This window comes from Lissotriton helveticus, assembly GCF_964261635.1.
Source record: "Lissotriton helveticus chromosome 1_1 unlocalized genomic scaffold, aLisHel1.1 SUPER_1_unloc_12, whole genome shotgun sequence".
Classification (NCBI taxonomy): domain Eukaryota; kingdom Metazoa; phylum Chordata; class Amphibia; order Caudata; family Salamandridae; genus Lissotriton; species Lissotriton helveticus.
Window position 1 is genome coordinate 428,738 of NW_027611651.1, and position 26,379 is coordinate 455,116.

Below are 26,379 nucleotides of genomic sequence, written 5' to 3' on the forward strand. Positions count from 1 at the left end.
ATGTCCAGGGGGCAGAGGAGATGAGGCCTGTCCAGGAGTGCAGAGGAGGAGAGGCATGTCCAGTGGGCAGAGGAAGAGAGGCCTGTCCAGGGGGCAGAGGAGGTGAGGCCTGTCCAGGGGGGAAGAGGAGGTGCGGCCTGTCCAGGGGGCAGAGGAGAGGAGGCCTGTCCAGGGGCAGAGCAGGTGAGGCTTGTCCAGGGGGTGCAGAGGAGGCGAGGCCTGTCCAGGGGTGCAGAGGAGGGGAGGCCTGTCCAGGGATGCAGAAGAGTTGAGGCCTGTCCAGGGGTGCAGAGGAGGTGAGGCCTGTCCAGGGGGCAGAGGAGGTGAAGCATGTCCAGGGGTGCAGAGGAGGTGAGTGTGGGAAGTTGGCCTGGCATATGCTGTCCACTAGTTATAGTGGGAACCATGCACCAGTTCAAACAACCCTTATTGATGATAGATTAAAGAAAACCTTTATTGAAAACTATCCTAGTGGTAGCTATGGAAAGCAGCCTTCAGGCTAAGTCTTGAAGGAATATAAAGCAGCTTGTTTTACCAGTCTATAATCTCTTGAATGACCAAATGAGAACTACACCAGGTATATATATAAAATACATGTATTTATTCTAAAACACACCCCTTAGTCTCTTTATGAGGCTAGAAGTCGAAGTACACAAGTTACAGGTCAAATATTCACAGTAAATAGCACAGTTTACTATAGGCCCAGGGGGGTACCAAACCATATACTAAAATAGTGGTATAAGAACCACGACTTGACTGTACACAAGGCCTAGAGCCTGTAGAATGGCTGGGCCCCTTCAGAACCATCCAAGGTAGTGACACAGGGAACCCACGGGGAACACGTTCAATGTGGGAACACAGCCGCAAGCGCCGTTAGCTTTTATTGGGAAAGTCGCTGTTGGAAATTTAAAGATTAAGGACACTTAGAAGTTGACTAGGAACAAACCCTTTTGGACTTAGATGGTTCTAGGGCTAATACCCACGGGAGCACCAGAGTACTCGAGTTACCTAACCCAGGAAAGCCGGGAGCATAGGTGCCAAATGGTGTTGCGTCGCGTCGTTGTTTTCAATGGCGAGTTGCTGCAAAGTGCTGCTGCCGGGAAGAGGAAAAGTGTCCAAAGAGATCCAAGCCTAAATCAAAGATGATAAGAACCTGAAAGCAGAGGGGACAGAGTCTGGGTCACTTGCCAGTGACCAGGGGCACGATAGTCGAATGTCCACCAATGTCGGATGCTTTAGGTGAGATGAGGGGAAGTTTGACTCTTCAGCCACGAGGACCAGGAGGTGTTGATGACAAACAGGAGCTGGATTCGAGCTGTCCCACAAGGTATTGGTGCCCGGATTGGACACAACAAGCCTTGGCAACAGCAACCCATGCAGGAAGAGAACAATGGCTTCGGAGTGGACCAGCAAGGTCCAAGGGACTCACCAAGCTATGGAGAGTAAGGTCACATCTGGAGCATTCAGGGAAGCCCAAAGAAAGTTACAGCTGCCTTCTCAGGGACCCACAAGTCAACCGACAGGGGATCGCAAAGGTATCTCAAGAGGGACCGAAAAATAGTCTTAGTTTACCGTCGTATCGCAACCATAAGTTGGTGGTTGTGAAGCGCCGGTTTAGTTAGAATGTTAAACACTCTGAGAGCTACATCTTGTTAATGTTATAACAAGAGGTGACACGTAAAATTACACATTCTTCCTAATGTACCTATGTATACGACTCAAAAACACCAACTGGCTATAGTATGCCCCCTTAAAAAAACAATAAATTTAAAAGTTGTTCTTGAAGACAAGTAACAATTTTAATGTTATCGCAAACTCAACATTAGAAGAATCTAAAATTCCAGAGTCGCGCTACCACCTCAGCATTAGCATTATTTCTTACCTTGTTCCACTCTTAAGAGAATCCTCCGCGATGCCACCATGTATCTTCGATGCCGAGTATGCTTGTGCGAAGAAGTTTCCCAAACTAGTTTAAATACCGGAAGTGTAAACAGTGTGTTCACGTTGTTTGTGAATTCACTCCCTACTCTCATGGTGTAAACAGAGAGGAAGGACTTAGCGTTCTATTCTAACTTGGCGGCCATTCTAACTACACTGGCTCTTCACATCCACCAACTTATGGTTGCGATACAACGGTAAACTAAGACTATGACGCTCACAATATGCTTCTTTACACGTAGCATAAGAAGGCAGATTTTGGTAACTATGGCCCAAATATGCAGGTATTCATTACAAACAGGATACTGCATGGGTTTGCGTTGGCATGGCTTTGGGTTAGGATACTTCATTTCGATTGAGTTGTCAATCTGCATGTTCATTAAGCAAACTATAATATTTAAACAACACGTCGGTTGCTCTGAAGCCTTTTTAATAAAGAATAGCAAGGACTTTGTTGCTAGTAATGATTAGTGACTTAAGTAGGAAATACGGTTCCAAATAAGCATTATTTAGTGATTTCACATTTTTGCAGCACTAAGAAGATTGTTACTGGAAGAAATAGAAACCAGTCCAATCCGTTCGGAATCATAGACGCTACCACACCTGAAAACCATTGCGGTTTGGAATTATCACCGCATAATAAGTAGGTCCATTTTAAAGGCACTTGTTTTAAAGCTAATCTCAAACATTGAATTTCAAATTATGGACTGATATATACAAATCTTTCTGCTTGTTTTACAGAATCAGTTCTCATACAGGAGATAGGTATTTATATACCCTCAAATAAGACTTGCTTTTAGTGTCTAAGTTTCACTTACTCACATCACTATTTTATTTTACCTATTCAGTGCACGCTTCAGATTTCTTTTACTATGACCCTTAGCCCTCATAATGATTCACACTTCTCACGATCACTCTAACAGTGGAAAATTCTCACTTAGTTTAGTGTGGGAGAGTTTTAGCTGGCTCTTACTATCCTAAGCGCACTTACTTGGTCTCTCGATCACTATTAGGTTCAGAGACCTACTGTTTCACAGAGGTATATTCTGTGTTATTGTGTTGTTGGATTTTTGTATTGATTTCTTATCCCACCACAAGCATGAGTTACACTTGATTGGTGACTCTCCCAATACTGCTATAGTATGGTTTGTTTGTTATCAATGGGACTGTTTTTCTCAATATATAAACTGGTCTTTTTTCGAAATCACACAGCCTTGAGAAAGTCGCGGGACGAAACACGTGTTGGCTGTAGATAATTTCTGGGAAGACTTGCACATAATAAAGTGACCAACAAAGAAGAAGGAAGACTAATCTTTTGCGCATTATTTAGTTTTGAATTTTTGGAAACGTGTTACATACTTATGTTACTTTATAAGTGAGACGTGTGCTAAGGAGTGTGATTTGTTCTAGAAGCCAGAGCCCTCTCCTGAGGAGTGGGGTGGTTCTCCTCACCTTTTAGCACCGTCAAATACTGGGTTCCTTAAAATAATGTATGTAATTATTCTGTGTGGCGCTTTGTTACCCACATCAAATACCACTGCCTTGCTTTATCTACTCTTAAGTGCATTATAACCTTGCGGTAAATGCTAACTTTGGACTGGCTGCATGGAAACATGTCGTGTTTGGTGTCAAACACCTTGAAATCATACCCCCACACCAGAAACTGGTGTGGGAGTTTGATCCCACCCTTCTAGAGGGAGAGACATGACAGCACAGGTATACCCTGTGCCAGCTTAAAAGAGCCCTGGCATCACAAAATGGATGCTGCAGCCACAGACACAAGTCTGACCTCCTGCTGCTGACCGAAACTCCAGCAGGGGAGGCCTTGACAATAGTTTTCCTGTCACAGGGTGGTGTAACCACCTCCCAGACAGGCTTTTGTGTATTGGGACTGTGTGGGAGCACTCCAAGAGTGCTTTGAAGTCTGCGCTGGGGGCACATTTGGTGTCCCTATGCATAGTCCAGTTCAAACCAGCCCCAGGGGCTACCAGCCCCTGCTCTGGTGCAAAACTGAACAAAGGAAATGGGTGTAGCCCCCCCTCTTTCCAAACCCACCCATAGGTGGGTCCCTAGAGCTAGTCCAACCCATTCCTTGGGTATAATGAAGGAACCTCTGTAACCAGAACTTTAGATATCCCTGGACGAAACTCTGAAACGGAATCCTGGACCTTCGACGATCTGTTCAACGCCAGATGACTGAAGAATCTCCCTTGGAGTAAAGGAGTTACTCCCCTGCTTGGCAGGCACCAAAGACGCATCTGACCGGTCTGCATCTCCGAAACTCCCGCCAGACGCCAAAGACTTTGCAACACCAGAGGTGGATTTCCAGACTTCCCCATGGTTGATCTGAGTCCCCAGCAAAGCCGAGACCTGTAGCCATCGTGGGTAATGTGAAACCGGAACCCCTGGACACCATGCACATTTGCAAGTACATCAGCTTCTCGACGTTCTTCGATGCTGTGCTTTGGATTACTTGTAGCCCGACCCCGAGCGGAGAATCCACTGAAGATTGCTGGCCTACTCACTCCGAGTGAACCGAGGGCTGCCATTTTGTGATTCAGCTCGAGGTACCTTCACGATCCCTTGTCTGTTGACTTGTGGGTACCTGAGAAAGCAATTCTGATTTTCCTTGGGCTTCCCTGGTTGCTTCAGACGTGCCCTGACTCTCCATCGCTTGGTGAGTTGCCTGGACCTTGCTGGTCCACTCCAAAGCCATTGTTTTCTTTCTGCGTTGGTTGCTGTTGCCAAGGCTTGTTGTGTCCAATCCGGGCACCGACGCTGCAGCGTTTGACATCCTTTGTGGGCGAGCTTGAATCCTGCTTCTGGTTGTCGTCGACGCCTCCTGGTCCTCGTGGCTGAAGAGTCAAGCTTCCCCTCATCTCATCTGAAGTACCCAACATCGGTGGGCATTCGACTATCGTGCCCCTGGTCACTGACTATTATTATTATTATTATTATTAAAAACTCTTGTAGAGCGCGTAGTCACCCGGAGGTATCCCAGCGCTAAGAACCCTACCCTAAACCTGTCAAGGGGGCCGGAAGGAGGGGGAGTGAGGGATGGGGCGGGGATACAGTAGTTCGGACGGGCAGGAATCATTGGGGAAAAAGATAAGTTTTCAGCCGCTTCCTGAAGCGAAGGTAGTGTGGTTCAGTTCTCAGGTCACGGGGGAGTGCGTTCCAGAGGCATGCGGTGTGGACTGCAAACCGTCTTCCGCCTGTGCGTGCCTTCCTAATTCTAGGGGCGCTGATGAAATTCTCCGTGTCCGATCTGAGGGATCTGCAGGATTTATAGGGTTTAATAAATTTTCGAAGAATGGGAGGGCCTTGATTTTGTAACAGTTTGTGAGCTAGGCACAAGGCCTTAAATTTAACTCTCTCCCTTATAGGAAGCCAGTGGAGGAGTTTCAGTGCTGGTTTGGCCGAGTCTCTGGCAGGGGTCTTAGTGAGAATCCGGGCGGCTATGTTTTGAATTCTCTGAAGTTTGTTCAGTGTTGCTTCCGGGGCGCCCAGGTATATCACATTGCTAAAATCAAGCCTAGAGATTATCAGGCCTTGAATAAGCAGTTTTTGCGAATTGGGTGGCAGGAGGGGCAGGATATTTCTCAGTGATTTCAGCAGGCCAAAGCATGTCCCGGCTACTTTTTTTGCTTGCGAGGAGAATGAAAGGGTTGTATCGAGCCACACGCCCAAGCTTTTTACTTCTTGTTTTGGTTCAGGAATGGGACCCAAACAATCAGGCCAGATATTCGGGGGGAAAGTGATTCCTTTCTGGCCAAGAAGAAGGACATCTGTCTTTGCTCCGTTCAGTTTCAAGGCTGAACTGTTCATCCAGTTTTGAACCTGCGTAAGGCAGTTGAGTAGATCTGCTGGTTTTTGATTGGGATGGGATAGTGATACAACTAATTGTGTGTCGTCAGCATAGCTGGCGACGCTCACTCCGAACGGGGTGATAACCTCCTCCAATGGGGACATGTAGATGTTGAATAATGTGGGGCTCAGGGAGGAGCCCTGAGGCACACCACATTGGAGGGGAGTTTCGGAGGAGCAGGTGTTGTTTTCCCAGATCTGAAAGGTACGCTGGTCTAAAAAGGATGAGAGCCAGGATAGGGCAGAGTCTACCACACCGACTCTTTCGAGCCGTTTGATGAGGAGTTGGTGATTGACGGTATCGAAGGCCGCACTCAGGTCGAGGAGGATCACTGCCACTGATCCTCCCTCGTCTAAGAGTGTCCTGGCCTCCTCTACCGCCGCCAAGAGGGCGATGTCAGTGCCCTGCCCTGGCCGAAAACCTGTCTGAGAGCTTTTTAGTCAGACCCCCCAGGATATTGCGGCATGGATTAGCAAATTTAGCGGCACAAATATGGAAATTTAGCGGCACAAATATGGAAATTTAGCGGCACAAATATGGAAATTTAGCGGCATTTTTGCGGCACTTTATTTTACTCATAATCATTCCTTTTTAGCCTGAAATCAATGGAAATGTTTTAGCAGAGTATTCCACTTTGCAATAGACATGTTTAAAGTATCTGCAGTTCTACGGAAGCACAGCTCAAGTCCTAACCTTTGGGAGGGAGCTGTATTTCTCCCTGGGATGTTCTAGTGCCCATGTATGCACCTCTGCCGGGGCACCGCTGCCTCCTGGATCCGTGAGGCCGGACACCTCTTCCTGAGGCACCCTAGGGCGCAGGGTCGTAGTGGCTGATCCAAATAAGTTAGACAGACTGTATAGGGAGGTCACCACCTGCTTGCCTGGTTCAGTCCTCATAAGTCGACTTGAGCATGCACCTAACACCCTGGTACTATTCCTTGTGCCGCTAAATTTTCTAATACATGCCGCATTATCCTGGGGGGTCTGACTAGAGGAGCAAATTGAAAGATCCGTAGAAACGTGAGCTGCAAAGCAAGCTGGTTTCAGTTCCCCCTTTGAAGGTGAAGACGTAATCATTAGCTCATCAAGATTCCATTTGTATGCAGGCAGAAGTGTTGTGATGGGAGCAAAAAATGTAAGGAATTCTGCCATGCATGGGGTGTTCCCCAGGAGTCACACCTTTGCCACAGAAAAGGGGCCCATCATATGTGAATTTTTCTTCAGCCTACCTTCTGTATTTTATCTTTTTCAGGCATTTAAGTTCAACTATATTTCTATACAAAATGTAGAAATTGACTATTCATAAAACATGTGTTACTGTTTAAAACTAGAAATCGTCTTCCTTGTGGGCTAAACCTATTCCTCTCACCCTGCTAGTCACCTCAGACTTAACCTCTCACATCATTAAGCTCTTCGAAGTTTCCACAGGGTAGCAGGGGTAGTTTAGTTGTGGTCTTTTTGTACTCTGCACTTTTTCAAATTTATATCTATAGCGCAAATTCAACCCGAAGGTATTGATTGGAGCTTTACCTGAGTGCCAGTTACTTTACACAAGGACATATTCATGTTTGATTTGCCCAGAATCACAGGATGAAGAAACAACGCCGAGGCTCGAACCGAGTTCTCCAGTTCCAGAGTCAGCAGTTTTGACTGTTACGCCACATCCTGTCACCTTGCCTCACTCACTACAAGATGTGAAGTATGCAAGCGATGCTTTCCCTTGATTACAGTCACTGTAATCATAGGTCTGCGTCTTCCCCCTTTCTGGTTTTGAATATAATTTGAGTCATCTACATAGTATTTGATGTTTGAGTCTCCAAATAATGGAAAAAAAAACATGCTTGTGCACTGCCAATTCCTTGCATGCGATAAATATTGTGTTGCAGATCGTTTTATTTACACCATCCTTCAATAACATTTTGCCAGGTTTTTTTTTTTTTGTCACGAAGCACGTGGAATTCTATGCCCGGCTGCATCTCATGTATTCAATGCGACTAACAAACGCACGCAGTGTGAACAAGAAGTCTCAGGAATGTGTCATAAAGTAATGGCCGAAAATATAATTCAAGTCCCAGGACATGCTGTTGTGCTCAGTATTGGTGAACTGGAGACATTCCCATAGAAATACGATATATTTTCTAACATTGTTTAATCGCACATACACTAAACGAGTTTCAAATTCTTTTTCTGCTTCTCATGAACATACATTAACACGAGTGTTAGTTTAATACATCCTTACAGTGTGTGTGCGCGCGCATCTACCAGCTTAGGCTTTCACAGAAGTGGGCAGCTGCCTCGTTGAGTAACTTGATCCACTGAGAGACGGCTGCTGCGGCTTCTTCAAGATTCGAGGTCGGCACGAGTTCTAACAATAGTCGAACCTTGTCTTGATGAAATGAGTACAGATGTTTTTATAGAGGGCACTGAAATAATGAACTGGAGTGCCTTGTAAAAAAGAAAAGGATTGCATTTTTCAAATTTCGCGGGCAGTTTATTAAAAATCGCGGACTTTTTTCAAAACGGCCGATTTTGCGATTTTTTTGCAAATCGCGAAATCGCGAAATCCTGGAGGGTCTGTTTAGTTTGTTATTGTCTTCCAGGAACTGAGACAGTTTTTTATTAACCAATTTTTCGGCAATCTTGCTTATCCCAGGGAGAAGGGAGATTGGCCTGAAATTGGCCAGGTTTTCGGGATCAAGGGATGGCTTCTTCAGTAGAGCCTTCACAACTGCCGCCTTCCAATTCAGGGGCACAATTCCCTGTTGGAGTGAAGCATTGATCAGGTGGGTAAGAGGGGGAACAATGATGGGGGTTACTTCTTTCAGGGTCCGAAGCGGGGCGGGGTCTCTAGGAGATCCACTTTTAATGGAGTTTAGAGTCTTTTCCACATCTTCGGTGGTTACTTGACCCCAAGAGGGGAGACAGCTGGATGTCCGTGTGTTCGTTAGATCGTTATCTTCACACGGCCCGGCAGGGGGGATTGAATCAAGGATTTTTTGGCTCTTTTCTTGAAAGAAATTAGCCAACTGATGGCATTTTTCCTGATCCATCTTAGGGTCTGGGGGGCTTGTCGGTTCAGGAGCTGGGGGTTTCAGTAGCTCTTTTAGAATGACATAAGATTCTTTGCTCGAGCATACTGCTTGTTCTATTCTTTGCTGAAAGAATATGGTTTTATTCTTGCGGATGGATGATTTGTAGGTTGCAAGGGAGGTGCAATAGGCTCCTTTGTTTGTGATAGATTTATCTTTCCGCCAGATGCGTTCGGCCCTCTTAGACTCCTGGCGCAGAGCTTTGAGCTCTGCGGTATACCATGGAGCAAAGGGCGCTCTTTTGGTGTGTTTAAGAGTGACCTTTTTAGGGATTAATTTATCAAGTGAGGAAGTAATCCAGGAGTTAAACTGTTCATTGGCCATATTGGGCTCGGAGGAAAGCTCAGGAATGGAGTTTGAGAGAGTGGTGGCCCATTCTGTAGATACAAGTTTGTGCCACCGTCTATCAGTGACTTGAGATTTCCTAGTTTGAGGGGTCTTAATGGGGACATCCCAGGAGATCGGGACTAGGAAATGATCGGTCCATGGTAAAGTCAAGGGTGGGCCTGTGGTGATATTAGTGACATTGGTGAGGACTGGGTCCAGCAAGTGTCCTTTATCGTGGGTGGGCTCGTTATTAATCAGTCGAATATTGAAAGACGACAGGTCTTGAAGAAGCTCGACCGCTATCCGATCGGTGGGGTCCATAAAATGCAAATTTAGATCGCCCACGATAAGAAAGTTAGAAGCAGAGGAGGCTAGTTGTGAAACCGCTTCAGTAATGGCATTAAGAAATTTCCCAGGGGTACCTGGGGGGCGATATAGCAGGAGTCCCGACAGGGTATGGACCGGGGAGATTTGAATAGAGAATTTGCATCCCTCGCAGTCATCAATGTGAGCATTAAAGGTTCTGCAGATGAATTGTTGTCTGTGGATTAGGGCCAACCCCCCACCTCTCCCTCTGGGTCTATGAAGAGTTTGGCAAAGATAGCCTGGGGGGAGGGCCGTGACGATGTCCGCATCAGAGTAGTCAGATAGCCACGTTTCAGTGAGAAACAGTGTATCCAACTCCTGATCTTGTATTAGTAAATTGATTTCGTCTGCATGCTTAGGGAGGGAGCGGCAGTTAAGGAGTCCCAGCTTAAGCCTAGGTTTAGCTGGGCTATGGGTAATTGGGTTACAGCGTGCACAGTGAAAGAAAGGTTTACCTTCCATGTGCGTATGGTAACAGGGCAGAGTTTTCTCCGGTTGCAAAGTTTGAAGCATTTCCCTTGAGTATACCCGACGTTCAAGAGAAACATCCGGCATGATCCCTGGGCCTGGGTCCGGTCGGGCCCGGACGGGCCCAGACGGGCTTGCCTTTGGCGCGCCTTCGGCGCGCTGACGGCGCGCCCGCTGCGCCCGTCCGCTGCGCGTCCGTGGAGCACACATGTTTTTATGCAGAGGATGGGAGGGATAGGCGTGGCCTCAGAGGGGGCGTGTCTTCGTGGCTCGCCGGTAATGGCGTCGGGAAATGAAAGTCTTTCCCTCGCGTCAGCTAGTAATCAGCAGCGCGTGAAGACTAGGACTGAGCTGTGTCCTGTCAGAAACGGCGAAGTGCAGTGAGTTTAAAAAGATCTGCGAAGTGAAATGACAATTTTAAAAACCCTCCCGGCTTCCGCCTCAGGAGTACAGGTGAGTTCTGTCAGGCGCTAGCAGTCAGCGTCTATTTATATCCCAAGCAGGGGGGCGTGGCCTCATAGGGGGCGTGTCTTCGTGGCTCGCCGGTAATGGCGTCGGGAAATAAAAGTCTTTCCCTCGCGTCAGCTAGTAATCAGCAGCGCGTGAAGACTAGGACTGAGCTGTGTCCTGTCAGAAACGGCGAAGTGCAGTGAGTTTAAAAAGATCTGCGAAGTGAAATGACAATTTTAAAAACCCTCCCGGCTTCCGCCTCAGGAGTACAGGTGAGTTCTGTCAGGCGCTAGCAGTCCGCGTCTATTTATATCCCAAGCAGGGGGGCGTGGCCTCAGAGGGGGCGTGTCTTCGTGGCTCGCCGGTAATGGCGTCGGGAAATGAAAGTCTTTCCCTCGCGTCAGCTAGTAATCAGCAGCGCGTGAAGACTAGGACTGAGCTGTGTCCTGTCAGAAACGGCAAAGTGCAGTGAGTTTAAAAAGATCTGCGAAGTGAAATGACAATTTTAAAAACCCTCCCGGCTTCCGCCTCAGGAGTACAGGTGAGTTCTGTCAGGCGCTAGCAGTCAGCGTCTATTTATATCCCAAGCAGGGGGGCGTGGCCTCAGAGGGGGCGTGTCTTCGTGGCTCGCCGGTAATGGCGTCGGGAAATGAAAGTCTTTCCCTCGCGTCAGCTAGTAATCAGCAGCGCGTGAAGACTAGGACTGAGCTGTGTCCTGTCAGAAACGGCGAAGTGCAGTGAGTTTAAAAAGATCTGCGAAGTGAAATGACAATTTTAAAAACCCTCCCGGCTTCCGCCTCAGGAGTACAGGTGAGTTCTGTCAGGCGCTAGCAGTCAGCGTCTATTTATATCCCAAGCAGGGGGGCGTGGCCTCAGAGGGGGCGTGTTTTCGTGGCTCGCCGGTAATGGCGTCGGGAAATGAAAGTCTTTCCCTCGCGTCAGCTAGTAATCAGCAGCGCGTGAAGACTAGGACTGAGCTGTGTCCTGTCAGAAACGGCGAAGTGCAGTGAGTTTAAAAAGATCTGCGAAGTGAAATGACAATTTTAAAAACCCTCCCGGCTTCCGCCTCAGGAGTACAGGTGAGTTCTGTCAGGCGCTAGCAGTCAGCGTCTATTTATATCCCAAGCAGGGGGGCGTGGCCTCAGAGGGGGCGTGTCTTCGTGGCTCGCCGGTAATGGCGTCGGGAAATAAAAGTCTTTCCCTCGCGTCAGCTAGTAATCAGCAGCGCGTGAAGACTAGGACTGAGCTGTGTCCTGTCAGAAACGGCGAAGTGCAGTGAGTTTAAAAAGATCTGCGAAGTGAAATGACAATTTTAAAAACCCTCCCGGCTTCCGCCTCAGGAGTACAGGTGAGTTCTGTCAGGCGCTAGCAGTCAGCGTCTATTTATATCCCAAGCAGGGGGGCGTGGCCTCAGAGGGGGCGTGTCTTCGTGGCTCGCCGGTAATGGCGTCGGGAAATAAAAGTCTTTCCCTCGCGTCAGCTAGTAATCAGCAGCGCGTGAAGACTAGGACTGAGCTGTGTCCTGTCAGAAACGGCGAAGTGCAGTGAGTTTAAAAAGATCTGCGAAGTGAAATGACAATTTTAAAAACCCTCCCGGCTTCCGCCTCAGGAGTACAGGTGAGTTCTGTCAGGCGCTAGCAGTCAGCGTCTATTTATATCCCAAGCAGGGGGGCGTGGCCTCAGAGGGGGCGTGTCTTCGTGGCTCGCCGGTAATGGCGTCGGGAAATGAAAGTCTTTCCCTCGCGTCAGCTAGTAATCAGCAGCGCGTGAAGACTAGGACTGAGCTGTGTCCTGTCAGAAACGGCGAAGTGCAGTGAGTTTAAAAAGATCTGCGAAGTGAAATGACAATTTTAAAAACTCTCCCGGCTTCCGCCTCAGGAGTACAGGTGAGTTCTGTCAGGCGCTAGCAGTCAGCGTCTATTTATATCCCAAGCAGGGGGGCGTGGCCTCAGAGGGGGCGTGTCTTCGTGGCTCGCCGGTAATGGCGTCGGGAAATAAAAGTCTTTCCCTCGCGTCAGCTAGTAATCAGCAGCGCGTGAAGACTAGGACTGAGCTGTGTCCTGTCAGAAACGGCGAAGTGCAGTGAGTTTAAAAAGATCTGCGAAGTGAAATGACAATTTTAAAAACCCTCCCGGCTTCCGCCTCAGGAGTACAGGTGACTAGTGACGGAGACTCTGTCCCCTCTGCTTTCAGGTTCTTCTCATCTTCAATCCAGACTTGGATCTCTTCGGAAACTTCTCCTCTTCATGGCAGCAGCATTTTGCAGCAACTCGCCATTGAAAATGATGACGCGACCCGACACCATTTGGCACCTATGCTCCCGGCTTTCCTGGGTTAGGTAACACGAGTACTCCAGTGCTCCCATGGGTGTTGGCCCTAGAACCATCTAAGTCCAAAAGGGTTTGTTCCTAGTCCTCTCCTAGGTGTCCTGAAACTTTAAATTTCCAACTGCGACTTTCCCCATAGAAGCTAACGGCGCTTGCGGCTGTGTTCCCACACTGCAAGCGTCCCCCGTGGGTCCCCTGTGTCACTACCTTGGGTGGTTCCGAAGGGGCCCAGTGATTCTACGGGCTCTAGGCCTTGTGTCTAGTCAAGTTGTGGTTTTTATATCACTATTTTACAATATGGTTTGGTCCCTTCCTGGGGCCTATTGTGCTATTTACTGTAGTATTTGACTTGTAACTTGTGTACTTCGACTTCTAGCCTCATAAAGAGACTAGGGGTGTGTTTTAGAATAAATACATATATTTTATATATATACCTGGTGTGGTTCTCCTTTCATTTGGTCATTCATGAGATTATAGACTGGTAAAAAAAAGCTGCTTTACATTCCTTCAAGACTTAGCCTGAAGGCTGCTCTCCATAGCTATCATTAATAAGGGTTGTTTAGACTGGTACAAGGTGCCCATTATAACTAGTGGACAGCATATACCAGGCCAACTTCTCAATTTGCCCATGTGGGGGCAGACGAGATGAGGCTTGTCCTGCAAGGGTTGGGGGTGCAGAGGAGATGAGGTCTGTCCTGAGGGGGTGCAGAGGAGGTGAGGCCTGTCCAGGGGTGCAGAGGAGGTGAGGCCTGTCCAGGTGTGCAGAGGAGGTGAGGCCTGTCCAGGGGGCAGAGGAGGAGAGGCCTGTCCAGGGGTGCAGAGGTGGTGAGGCCTGTCCATGGGTGCAGAGGAGGTGATGCTTTTCAGGTGGGGGGTTGCAGAAGAGGCCTGTTCTGTGCTGTGGTGCCGTGCAGAGGAGGTGAGGCCTGTCAGGGAAGGGGGGTGCTGCAGGCAAGGCCTGTCCAAGGTAGTTCAGAGGAGGTGAGACCTGTCCAGAGCTGGGGGGTGCAGAGGAAGTGAGGCCTGTCTAGTGGGGTGCAGAGGATGTTAGGAATGTCCAAGGGGTGCAAAGGAGGTGAGGTCTGTCCCAGGGTGCAGTGGAGGGGAGGCCTGTCCAGGGGTGCAGAGGAGGTGAGACCTGTCCTGTCAGAGGGAGGTTAGAAGAGGTGAAGCCTGTCCAGGGGGAGGCACAAAGAAGGTGAGGCCTGTCCAGCAGGTGCAGAGGAGGGGAGGACTGTCCATGGGATGTAGAGGGGGTGAGGCCTGTTTGGAGGTAGGTGCAGAGGAGGTGAGACCTGTCGGGGGGGGGATGCAGAGGAAGCAAGGCCTGTCCAAGGTGCTCAGAGGAGGTGAATGAGGCCTGTCCGAGGGGGTGTAGAGGAGGTGAGGCCTGTCCTGTGTTTGGGTGGTTCAAAGGAGGTGGGGCCTCCGTCCTGCACTCCGTCCTGCACATAGCTCTAGGCGCTGGAAGCTCGTAATTGACTCGTAATTGACTTTTAAAAATCCCGTTTATATTTACTTTTGACTGGCGTTCGTTATCCCCTGGTTTTAATTAGCTAGAAATATTGTTTAGAATTTACGAGGTCCCTACCTGTGCCCTTAGACACGGATCGCACTGCTGCACTTTAAACAGGTCTGCTTTCACCGCCATTCGGGCGGCCCGGTCCCCGCGCTTTGTTGATCTGGGACGCCATCTTGGGTGGGTGACTAACGCTACTCAGCCATTGGCTGAAGCTCACACGTGGGCTGATTAGAAGTTGTAATTGCTGACAGTATTTAACCCAGGTAGGAGGGTTCCTCACTCTTGCCTGAACTCCGTCCTGCACATAGCGCTAGGCGCTGGAAGCTCGTAATTGACTCGTAATTGACTTTTAAAAATCCCGTTTATATTTACTTTTGACTGGCGTTCGTTATCCCCTGGTTTTAATTAGCTAGAAATATTGTTTAGAATTTACGAGGTCCCTACCTGTGCCCTTAGACACGGATCGCACTGCTGCACTTTAAACAGGTCTGCTTTCACCGCCATTCGGGCGGCCCGGTCCCCGCGCTTTGTTGATCTGGGACGCCATCTTGGGTGGGTGACTAACGCTACTCAGCCATTGGCTGAAGCTCACACGTGGGCTGATTAGAATCCTATATAGACAGCAGGATATGGCGCGCAGCGTGTACGCGCAGCGTGGACGCCACAGTGACGCCGGAGTCACGCCAGAGTCCAGCCCGTCTGCGCCCGTCCGCGCTGAGGACGCGCTGGACGGCTGGACTCGGGACTCCTGCGATACCTCTCCCGCCCTTTATATCTATTCTCCCCAGCAATTGCTGGGTTTGAAACCGCGCCGACAGCGATGCTCGCATTCCTACGAGCCGGATGATCTTCTTCTCCCCCTTCATTGCGGCTGCTACTCCGCGAGTAGGTTTTCCAATCCCGTCCCTAAAAATCCTCTCTCTGACCTCCCCGCCACTCCTATCCATAAGATAGTAGGAGTAGAAGGCATCCTGCTTAATGCCCGCTCACTTGTTAAGAATAAAATAATATTTAAAGAGCTGGTATTGGATAAAACACCTACCATAGTGTTTATCACGGAGACATGGGCCAAGGATTCTTCTGGCCCTGACCTAATCGAGGCGGTCCCAGAAGGGTACTGTTTGGTCAGACTTGATAGACAGGGTCGAGTGGGAGGGGGGTTAGCGATTCTTCACAAAGACCACCTGCAATGTCACTTTGTACCCATACCCGATTTCCCGGATAGCTTTCAAGCACTCCACTTCACTATAAAGGAAGCACAATGCCCCTTTTTTAATGGTATCTTACTATATCGACCACCCGGCTCGAGAACTCACTTTACGCACAACCTCTTCCAGGCCCTGGAACCTTATTTTGGCCAACAAAACTTTTCCATCCTAGGTGATTTTAATTATCACTTAGAACAACACGATCTATTTGACACATCATGTCTCATTGAGGCGCTGGAGTCATGTGGACTCACGCAACGAGTCAGCGGAGCCACTCATCGTGCAGGCCATACTTTGGATGGCATCTTTTCCAATGACCCTCGGCTGACCACCAAGGATCCGATGCACCTTTCTTGGTCTGATCATCTTGCGGTTCCTTTCCTTCTCGAATACCATGGGGTGGATTCTTGTAAAAAAGGGAACCACGTAATAGAAACTGTCAGAAATTTCAGGAATCTTAGCAGTGACTCCTTTGCGCCCTGGGCTGCAAGCCTTTCTGTCACTGGCTTGGACAGCGTACAGACTGCAGTCGGCCATTTCGAACAGGTCACCACCGAGGCCTTGAATAAACTGGCCCCAGTACAGTCCCGCCGCCGAGCCAGAAAGAGACCATCTGCCCCCTGGTTCTCTGACTCCCTCAGACTTCTTAGGCAGGAAGTGAGGAGAAAGGAGAGGCTCTGGCACGCTAGCTGGGACCCCAAGAACAAGGAAGCACATAAACTCCTTATTAGGAAATATAAAGCCGAGATTACACAGGCCAAACAAGACTACTTTGTGACCCTGACCACTTCGCTGTCCTCGCCGAAGGAGCTATTTAAAACTGTTGACTCTTTAGTCAGCCTGAAAGCCCCTGATCCTGTTATTCCCTCACAGGACCTCTGTGACAGGATAGCCTCCTTTTTCCACACCAAAATTCAGGATATCCACTTGGCTCTCGCGGAACAAAGAGTTCATATCAGTGCGTCCATCACTCGGGTTGAGATGAATAGGACTATCACAGACATCTCCCCATTGTGCACCTTGGACGCCTTTCCTCCGCTGGCCTTACAAGATCTGGAGATCCTACTCAATAAGACCAAATCTGGCTCTCCCCTGGATACCTGCCCACTGAAAATCATCAAGCAGTGTAGGGAGACTTTCTTACCACCGCTGCTAGAAATAATGAATCTAGCAATCAGAGATGGCATTTTCCCCATGGAGTGGAAGAAGGCGGTAGTGAAACCCCTGTTAAAAAAGGCCTCCCTTGACCCGGAGGTCCTAAAAAACTTTCGTCCCATCTCGCTGCTTCCTGCTCCAGCAAAGATGCTCGAGGCACATCTCAACAAGCACCTCGCCATCTTTGTGGAAAGCTCGGGATGCTTGGACCCCTCCCAGCATGGATTCAGGAGGGAACACAGCACCGAGTCAGCCCTCACCATCGTGCTTGATAAGATCCGCACGACAGTAGATGGGGGCCAGACCACCCTCCTGGTCCTACTTGATCTAACAGCGGCTTTCGATACCCTCTCCCCCTCAGTGCTTACATCTCGCCTGAGGGAGGTGGGGGTGGGGAACACTGCCCTGGATCTCTTGACCTCTTTCCTAATTGGGAGGGAACAAAGAGTCAAGTTGGGGGAGTTCCTATCTCCATCCCGACCAGTGTTGTGTGGGGTCCCCCAAGGGTCGGCACTTAGTCCGACCCTCTTCAACATCTATGTGACCCCACTAGCCAGGCTCATAAGATCTTTCGGGATGGAGGTAGTGTCTTATGCAGACGACACCCAAATACTCGTCTCTCTCCCCCATTCAGATGTGCTTATCGCCTCCAAGTTTAGATCTTGTATGGAGGCGGTTGGTCACTGGATGATTCAGAACTCTCTTAAACTGAATGGGGAGAAGACTGAGGTGCTGGTGTTCGGCGGGAAAGAAAACATCTGGTCAGCAAACTGGTGGCCTGACTCCTTAGGAATTTGTCCCTCCCCCACAACATCTGCTAAGAATCTTGGGGTGATGATAGATCCAGCACTTGATATGGGCAGTCAGGTGAGCAGAACGGTCTCCACCTGCTGTGGCTTGATTCACACCCTGCGAAGGATCAGGAAATATCTTTCCTTGCAGGCTAGAAAGCAAATAGCCGTCGCACTCATTGGCTCTCGTTTGGACTACTGTAACGCGCTGTATGCTGGGCTAAACCGGAGCCACCTACAGCGCTTACAGGTGGTCCAAAACGCCATAGCCAGATTTGTCCTGGATATCCCCAGACGCTCCTCAGCCACTGCGGCCAGGAAAACGCTGCATTGGCTACCGGTAGAACTACGAATCCGGTTCAAAGTCCTTTGCATGACCTACAGAGCCATCGCAAAAAACAGCGACACGGGCATTGGGTCTATCATCTCCCATTACATTCCCGGTAGGAACTTGCGTTCCTCCGGGAAATTGCTTCTGATAGCCCCCCGCGTACGAAGAGCTAAATGGGGTGGTAGGGCTTTCTCCACGCTAGCCCCCAAATGGTGGAATGATCTCCCTCTTGACTTGAGATCCCTTCCATCTTTACAGAAATTCCGCATTGCCCTAAAAACTCGACTCTTCCGACAAGCCTATATGTAAGGACGTCTGATTCAATTTTTGATTGTATTGTTAGGCGCCTTGATACCTGCGGGTTATTGTTCTGCGCATTATAAATTGCTTTCATCATCATCATCATCATCATCATCAGGAGGGATGCAGTGGAGATGAGGCCTGTTCGTCCAGGCAGGGTGGTCGAGAGCTGAGTTTAAGTTTGTTAATTGTTGTCCCAAGAGATTTGAGGAATGAGTGTAAGTTGCTTGTAACACATGAAATGTAACAACCTAGGCAATTAATTCTTAACAATCGTGAAGTAAGTTGCTTGTAAACTGGCCAATTGAAGAGCCACAGGGTGAAGCGCCTCAAAATATTTTATTATATAGTACAAGAGATTAATGCAGAGTTACAGACAATATTGCGAAGGCAAAGGCCGGGTAAAAGAGGGCGCATCTTTTAGCGTTGCATCCAGAGGTTAGTTCACATATCCAGCAAAATGTGAGGGGCTGCAGACTAACATTCCGGAAGAGATTTTGTTTTACGCAAAGTTCTGTAGTGAGAATTTTGTTACTACGTAGAAAAATATCAAATAAAAAATAATGATGGCTCAGACAAAAAAGTTCCAAACGGGTGACAAAAGTGGTTCTCATGGATTGTATTCTCGTTTTGATTCTGGGTTTGTTGCTGGTGTGAATTTGGATATGCACGGCGTTGGGGTGCAGAGTAATGATGTTCAGTATGTGCAAGGAGGAAATGTTGTTCCTCTGGGTCAGGGCCGGACTGGGAACCCAAACCAGGCCTGACAATTTTGACGGACCAGCCCCCTGCCTCTTTTGTTGCTGGGGGTGACATATAGCAGCACCAGAGCAAAACCAGCCCCCAGTAACAAATAGGTTTCCCAGCACTGAAGAATCAGCCCCCACTCTTCTAGCCCCCCCGGGGAAACACCTGAAGCCCGTTACGGCCAGTCCGGCCCTGCTCAGGGTGTAGGTTTTACTGACAGTGGCAATTTGAATACTAATAGTGTGCAAAATAAGACATGCTCCTTGCGATGTTTGCAGGAACCTGGGAAACTGGAACATGAATCAGATGGCCAGAATGGGATGTCTCAGTCAATGGTGCCAGCCCAACTGGCCTCTGTGCCGAGCATGCAGAATCAAAGGCAGATATATTGGAACATGCCTTCAGTCCCGATGGTCCCACAGCCCAGTGCAGAATAGAACACCAAATTCTCAACAAATTCATTATTTCAACAAAATCCTTCAGAGATTAATAAGGATTTTCCACAACTTCCTCTTGCACTAGGCGTTTCTACTGGACTGAATCAGACACAATGACGGTGCCTGAGACGGGAGAAGGATTGCATGCTTAGTGCAGTCATGGAGGTCACCCAGAGTGGCTCTTTTGTAGAAGAAGTAAATGGGAATCCAGCATCTCTTTTTTTTTTTTACGTTTGAATTTTATTAAGGAATGAAATATAAAAGCAGTACAGGAAGAAACAATCATAAGTTATAAAAAACACAACTTTTCTCTTACATTACATTGGGATTATTCATGAAAATAAACAGAACAATGTGTATTGAAGAAATGTAAAAATATTGAGGAGAAAGGAAAATCATTAAAAGTGTATATCTTAGAAATAACAATAAGAAAACATAGTGTGTATCAATAAGCTCATTCACTCATTCACAGCGTCAGTCTACAGTGGCATTTAAAGCAGTGATTACAAGGTGAATTCCTTTGTACAATAAAATGTCCTTTCCTAGATCACTGGAAAAAGGAATAGATTAACAGTCTAGGTGGGCAGGGGAGTAAATAACATCTGATTATTCATTAAAAGTATTACAAATATCTCATTATGATGCCAGCCTTTGACACAGAAATTGTAAATTGATAGTGTTGGCTGAGAATCTGTGTCACAATATATGTGTTTCTTTCTTAAATATTATTTACGTTTGCTCTCACATCCATGAGTTCCAGTGATCTAAAGCTCCCGATCTACACAGTGTCCCAAAGCTGTTTAACCACTATCAGAAATGCTACTCAACTGATTTCCTAGCTTCTTTTTGTCCATACTTTCTTTGTGCAAAGTATAAGGTCATAAATATTTTTTCTTTGTTTTCATTTACAATATCTGACTCCATTTCTACAGGTGACTGAAGCATGAACAGAAAAAGGAAGGTTTAAATTTAGTGAAACACAACGAAAAGGATTATTTCAAGGAAAGTTAAAACATTCTAGAGCTCTTGAGAAGAAACACATTCTATGTACCAGGAATGGTGAGGATGTTGGAGTAGAAGAAACTGGTGAATGTGAAAGTTGTCAAATCCCTAAAGTAAAAGGACCATCAATGTTTACCAGGTGCCAGTAACTGAGATTGAGGAGAACATTGGCCACAATTGATCCCCACACAGTGCACTTGAGAAAACTCAGTGTTGTAAATTCTGTTTGATGGTTTATGAGAAAAATACTTTGGAGACCAAAACCCTCCCCAACAGATCAGCATCCGTAGACCTGTTGTAATGTGACAGAACTGTCAAAAAGACTTATATCCTCGGTTTACAAGCGCAATCTTTGTCTCCGTCTCCTGGAGATGAGAGGAGAGAAAAGATTATTTAAAAGAAAGTCATTGTAAATACTCTTTCTCAGATGTCGTTACAGCAAAGATGCTGGATTATCATTTCCAATATAGGAAGATTTTCCTCACCAGCTCTGGCTCTTGGGTTGATCCGAGTGGTTTCAAAGTGTCTTGTACCTTCAAAGTGGATCATGTACCTGTCTTAGCCACTGAGCAAAAAAGCATATTCTGGCACAGAAAGTATAAAAGGGGCCAGTGTTACACTATTGATAATTCATAAACCACCCTGGCATGCCCTAATCATCTGTCATTACTTGTATGAAAAAACATACCTACCAGGCAAACACTAAAGCCCAAAGACCTAATCAGTGCTTTTAAAACTCCTAAATCAAATGTGATCAAATAGAATCACTAAATAAGACTAATTAAACTTGGGAAAATTCACCCGGGCATAACTTGGAGATAATGAATCCATGAGAGGCCTCTTAATCAATACAAGGGGCTCCTCAGTGAAAGTTAATAAGACAAGTTAGATCAGTGCCTTTAAAGGTAGGAAAATGATCTCCAGGAAAAAACTATAATTAGTTAAATATAAATGTGAAGAAGAGCATCTGCAGCATAGTTTAGTTAATGCTGAGTGGTGACATAAACAAGTACAGACACTGGCATCAGATTCAGTCTTAAGATGACATGTATCCAGGAACAAACCCAACTTGGAGAAACAAACAACTCGAATAAGAGCAATGACTGTGAAAACAGCTTTAGTTATCAATCCCACCTTACTAAACATGAGAAAACTAGCGCTGTCCGAAAACCCTATCAGTGTCCCGAATGCCAGAAAGGCTTCAGTCGCAAATCCAACCTTACGGTACATGAAAGAGCCCACACTGGGCATAAACCATATCAGTGCTCTGAATGCTGGAAAAGCTTCAGTCATAAATACAGCCTTACTGTACATGAAAGGACCCACACTGGGTATAAACCATATCCGTGCTCTGAATGCTGTAAAAGCTTCAGTAGTAAATCAGATCTCTCTCAACACGAGAGAGCTCATACTGGACAAAAACCTTATCAGTGCTCTGAATGCTGGAAAAGTTGCAGTCAGAAATCCAACCTTACTGTACATGAAATGACCCACACTGGGCATAAACTGTATCAGTGCTCTGAATGCCAAAAAAGTTTCTATGGCAAATCCAGTTTAACTCAACATCAGAGAATCCATACTGGGCTCAAACAGTATCAGTGTTCTGAATGTCAGAAAAGCTTCAGTCCGAAACAGACTCTCACTAGACATGAGAGAACTCACACTGGGGAAAGACCTTATCCGTGCTCTGAATGCTTGAAACGCTTCAGTCGGAAATCCAACCTTACTGTGCATGAAAGAACCCACACTGGGTATAAACCGTATCAGTGCTCTGAATGCCAAAAAAGTTTCTATGGCAAATCCAGTTTAACTCGACATCAGAGAATCCATACTGGGCTCAAACAGTATCAGTGTTCTGAATGTCAGAAAAGCTTCAGTCTGAAAAAGGCTCTCACTAGACATGAGAGAACTCACACTGGGGAAAGACCTTATCAGTGCTCTGAATGCTTGAAACGCTTCAGTCGGAAATCCAGCCTTACTGTACATGAAAGGACCCACACTGGGTATAAACCGTATCAGTGCTCTGAATGCCAGAAAAGCTTCAGTCATACAATAAGTCTCACTAGACATGAGAGAACTCACACTGGGGAAAGACCTTATCAGTGCTCTGAATGCTTGAAACGCTTCAGTCGGAAATCCAACCTTACTGTGCATGAAAGAACCCACACTGGGTATAAACCGTATCAGTGCCCTGAATGCCACAAAAGCTTCAGATTGAAAACAACTCTCACTAGACATGAGAGAACTCACACTGGGGAAAGACCTTATCAGTGCTCTGAATGCTTGAAACGCTTCAGTCAGAAATCCAGCCTTACTGTACATGAAAGGACCCACACTGGACAAAAACCGTATCAGTGCCCTGAATGCCACAAAAGCTTCAGATTGAAAACAACTCTCACTACACATGAGAGAACTCACACTGGGGAACAACCCTTATTAGCTCTCTGAATGCTGGAAACGTTTCAGTCAGAAATCTGGTCTCACTCAACCTGCGAGAACTTACCTGGAAAAAAACCTCATCATTGTTCTAAATGCCAGGGAAGGGTCTGCTGGAGATTCAGTTTCATTCAACAAGAGAGAACCCACAACGTGAAAGAAAATGACCCGTGCTCTCAATGTGACAAAAACTTCAGTTGTAAATGGAACCTTTCCACATAGGAGAGACAATGTGGGAGAATAAAAGGTGCTCAGTGTCAACCCCGAGGAGGAGCATTCAGCATCGCAAACATTTACATGAAGCAGCCACAAAGACACCGCTCCATTGATTGTCCAACAAACTGTCTACTGAGAAAAGAACACAGCGAGGGATGGAAATGCTTGAATTAACCTCATTCTTTTGTAACTATTTGTGGCCTCATTCCATTCAGTGTGTTGTGTTCGCTGAGCGTTTATAAGCCATGGCTCTGACCCACAAAGTCCATTTGATCCTGAACTTTGAAGCCACGCTGCTAGGATCAGGAATGCATGTAACCTCAAACTGTTTCCAGCCTTAATGAGCCTCACCAGGGGGCTGCAGCAGGAGTCCCTTTATCGTAGCTCTCTATGGAACCAACATCTGTCCATGTCTGTACCACGTAGGGGTGATCATTGTGAAAAACTAAAGGTGATGGATGGACTGGTAGTTAATCTCTGCAACATCCCGCCACATCATTCTCCAGTCTTTGTGTAACTACAGACGAGGCCAGCCATATGCAAACCATTCTTGGCCCCACCCTAAACAGTCCTAATGACTTCTGTTCCAAAAAGCCTCGTATTACAAAGATCTACACGAGTGGCCTCTTTCCATCTTCTTTTTGTTTCAAATGGAACCTGCTATCCCCTTAACCATGCCTCTGGCCTGCCACGTTCCATGCTTTGGCTCTTATCATCAACCTTGAACCATCTCCATAACTTGGAAGCTCCGATGACTTTGCAGCTGTTGTAACTGCTTGAAGTTTCCCACATTTTGATGGCTGTGGATTCAGGTTCAACTTGCTAGCCCAACTCTACTCTGTGGGAATTTTGCACTTCAAGCCACTTCTGTGCAGCTCGTCACCTTCTGAGACTGATTCATCCAAAAACCTTGCATCAAATTCTAGTGTTAATCATCAAAAGAGACTAAACTTATCTTTGTCCTCTCGAGCATAGCTACCAAAGTCAGCTACAATTTTGTAGGTGACTTCCTGATTGATTCAGTGGAACTGCTTGTTTTTTATTCATTTACCTTTTTGTTTGGTTTTGACAGTTGTTTTTGCTAATTAACAATGCTTAAATCACAGCCCACCTTTAGATTTTGCTTCAGAATAATTATTAAATATTCTTTTTGATCTACACTTGGTTTGAATCTTTAAGTTCCTTGTCTATTTTTAATAAACTGTATTGAAATGTGTGACTTCCACTGTTTTGCTTTACCTTCGAGCGCGCCTTAGGCCACACTGCTCAAGCCACGTTACCAAAAGCGAGCTAAGAACACTTTAGTAGAAGACACATTTACCTTTGATGACCAAAGTTTGGGAAAAGCAAAGCAGGCTGACTCCAGAAAGCACACTACCTAGCTGGAAAGGTTATTCTCTTAGGTGGCATCTGCACCACCTGTAGATGCAAAAATTAAAGATTGAGGGAAGCTGTTGGCATCTGTGCCCCCAGAATTTGAGACTACCACCCTCTCTCAAACAGTTTATAGAGCTAAAGATGCACCCGTCAGAGATTCATGTCTCAGCAACTAAGACTGCTCGCTCCTGTCATACACTACTCACACTGTTACCTGAATCACACTCCCTGTGCAATGTACAAACTTTTTTATAAACAAGTTGTGTTGTGCATTGTGAACAGGCTTTCACCCCCCTTTATATGTTAATGAGTTTCTGTGATTAGACACCCCAGGCCCCCATTTCTTCTATTGTAGGTGATAATGTGAGAACTGTAACAAGATCACAAACAAGGGCTGTAATGAGAAATAATCGTCTTCTGAGTCTCACAGTAGTTTGTAGTTCTTTATTAGTCTTTTAAATGTACATCCCCCATCCCGTTCCAAGGTAGAGTATAGTATGGACCGCTCCCCAGATTAAGTCCGTAAGAATAGAAAAAGAGTCCAATTTCCTGAAGAAGCGCAGAGGCAGGTAAACTAGAGGGGTCGAGAAGCAGTATAAATGTATTAACAGCATTTTTGCAACTTCCACTCTACCCATGGGTCGATAGTTGCAGGGAGCCCCAAAATGACATTGAACTGCAAACCTTGGACATCACCTAAGTTGCCCTGTATACGTTCTTTGTCGGTGTGGTAAGTTCATCGCTTAATACCTGAAGATGTCATGGTGCCACCCCAGTGCTAATTGGGGCAGCACTTCCTGTTCTAAGTTGTGAGTTGGCGCATGGGATATAAGCTAGATTTGGTCCAATTTAGCCTTAGTCTAGAAGCCCTACCAAAATCGTCTAGAACATCCATCACCTGTGGTAGATACGAATGGACGCTCCTGAGGTACACAAATGCATCATCAGCATACAGTGATATGGCCTCTCAATTTGGCTCACTCGGTATACTGATTGCTGGGTCCTGTGAACGAAACAAGGCAGCAAACAGATCCATGGCTAGGGCAAAAGTAATCAACAGCGGGCATCTTTGCTGCATGCTTCAAAAGAAACTGAGATCTCTGCCTGTCCGGATGCGGGCCAGGGGGGTTAGTGTAGAGGAGATTTATCCAGTGCAGTATTTCTGGGCCTAGTTTCATGCACATCAGCACTTTCGTTAAGTAAAACTACCCCAGGGTGTCGAAGGCCTTCTCTATATCTAGTGAGAGTGCTGTTTATGGAGGCAAATTCATGAAGATTCTCTTCCATCAGCCGGAGAGGCGCCATAGGTTTAGACATGTTTTTCTCCCAGGTACAAAACCATTCTGGTCTTGGTGCCAATGTAGAGAGGCAGGGGAGCAACCTGTTTGCAAGGAACTTCCTGCGAATCTTGTGGTCGGTGTACCGTGGCCAGTAGGAGCGTAGCTGCAGGGGGTCCCTGTTGGGCTTAGGCAGGACCAATATCATAGCTTCTCTTAGAAGGTGGTTCTGACACTCTGGGCCGCCTGGATTTTTTGCTTTTTGAGCACCTATTTGTTGAGCTTTTACTGTGGGAGAGCAAGTAGACCAGAAATGTGGTGCCAGCTCCCATGGTAGCAAGTGAGGGTGCTGGCCGTGCGGGGAGCTGGTGGGGGCAGCCAGGGTGGTCTCCCTGGGCTCCCCTCCAACGGGAAGGCATGAGGGGTCCCGGGTGGGACCGGGACCTCGAATGGAGCGAGAGGTGTGCACGGTGCCCAGTGGGACCGGGCCCCTGAAAATGCACAGATCGGGCGGGGGGGGGGGCTCCCTGAGCCGTAACACTCACCTGGGGGTCCGGACCCTCCAACCCAGCACGGACTCGGCCTGAGGCCCATATCGCAGCTCTCCCCGGAGCAGTGGGTGAGCCACTACTAACTCACAGACACAGTGAACTCATGCTGAAAGAGACTGCATGTGGGTTTTACTAGTGTCTCCCTAGCTTGACCAAGGGGCACCAGGCTGATTACATGCAGACACAAGTGTACTTG

General features: G+C 47.2%; 2 protein-coding genes across 2 annotated transcripts in view; both read left to right on the forward strand.

The window, feature by feature from the left end:
- LOC144805503 (uncharacterized) overlaps positions 1-26,379 on the forward strand; it is a 1,226,074-nt gene that overhangs the window by 247,671 nt on the left and 952,024 nt on the right. The gene's annotated exons all lie outside the window — the stretch shown is intronic.
- On the forward strand, positions 20,819-24,083 carry LOC144805495 (uncharacterized). The gene has a single exon (XM_078672040.1). The coding sequence runs from the start codon at positions 21,368-21,370 to the stop codon at positions 22,772-22,774; it is 1,407 nt and encodes a 468-aa protein (XP_078528166.1). The 5' UTR covers positions 20,819-21,367; the 3' UTR covers positions 22,775-24,083.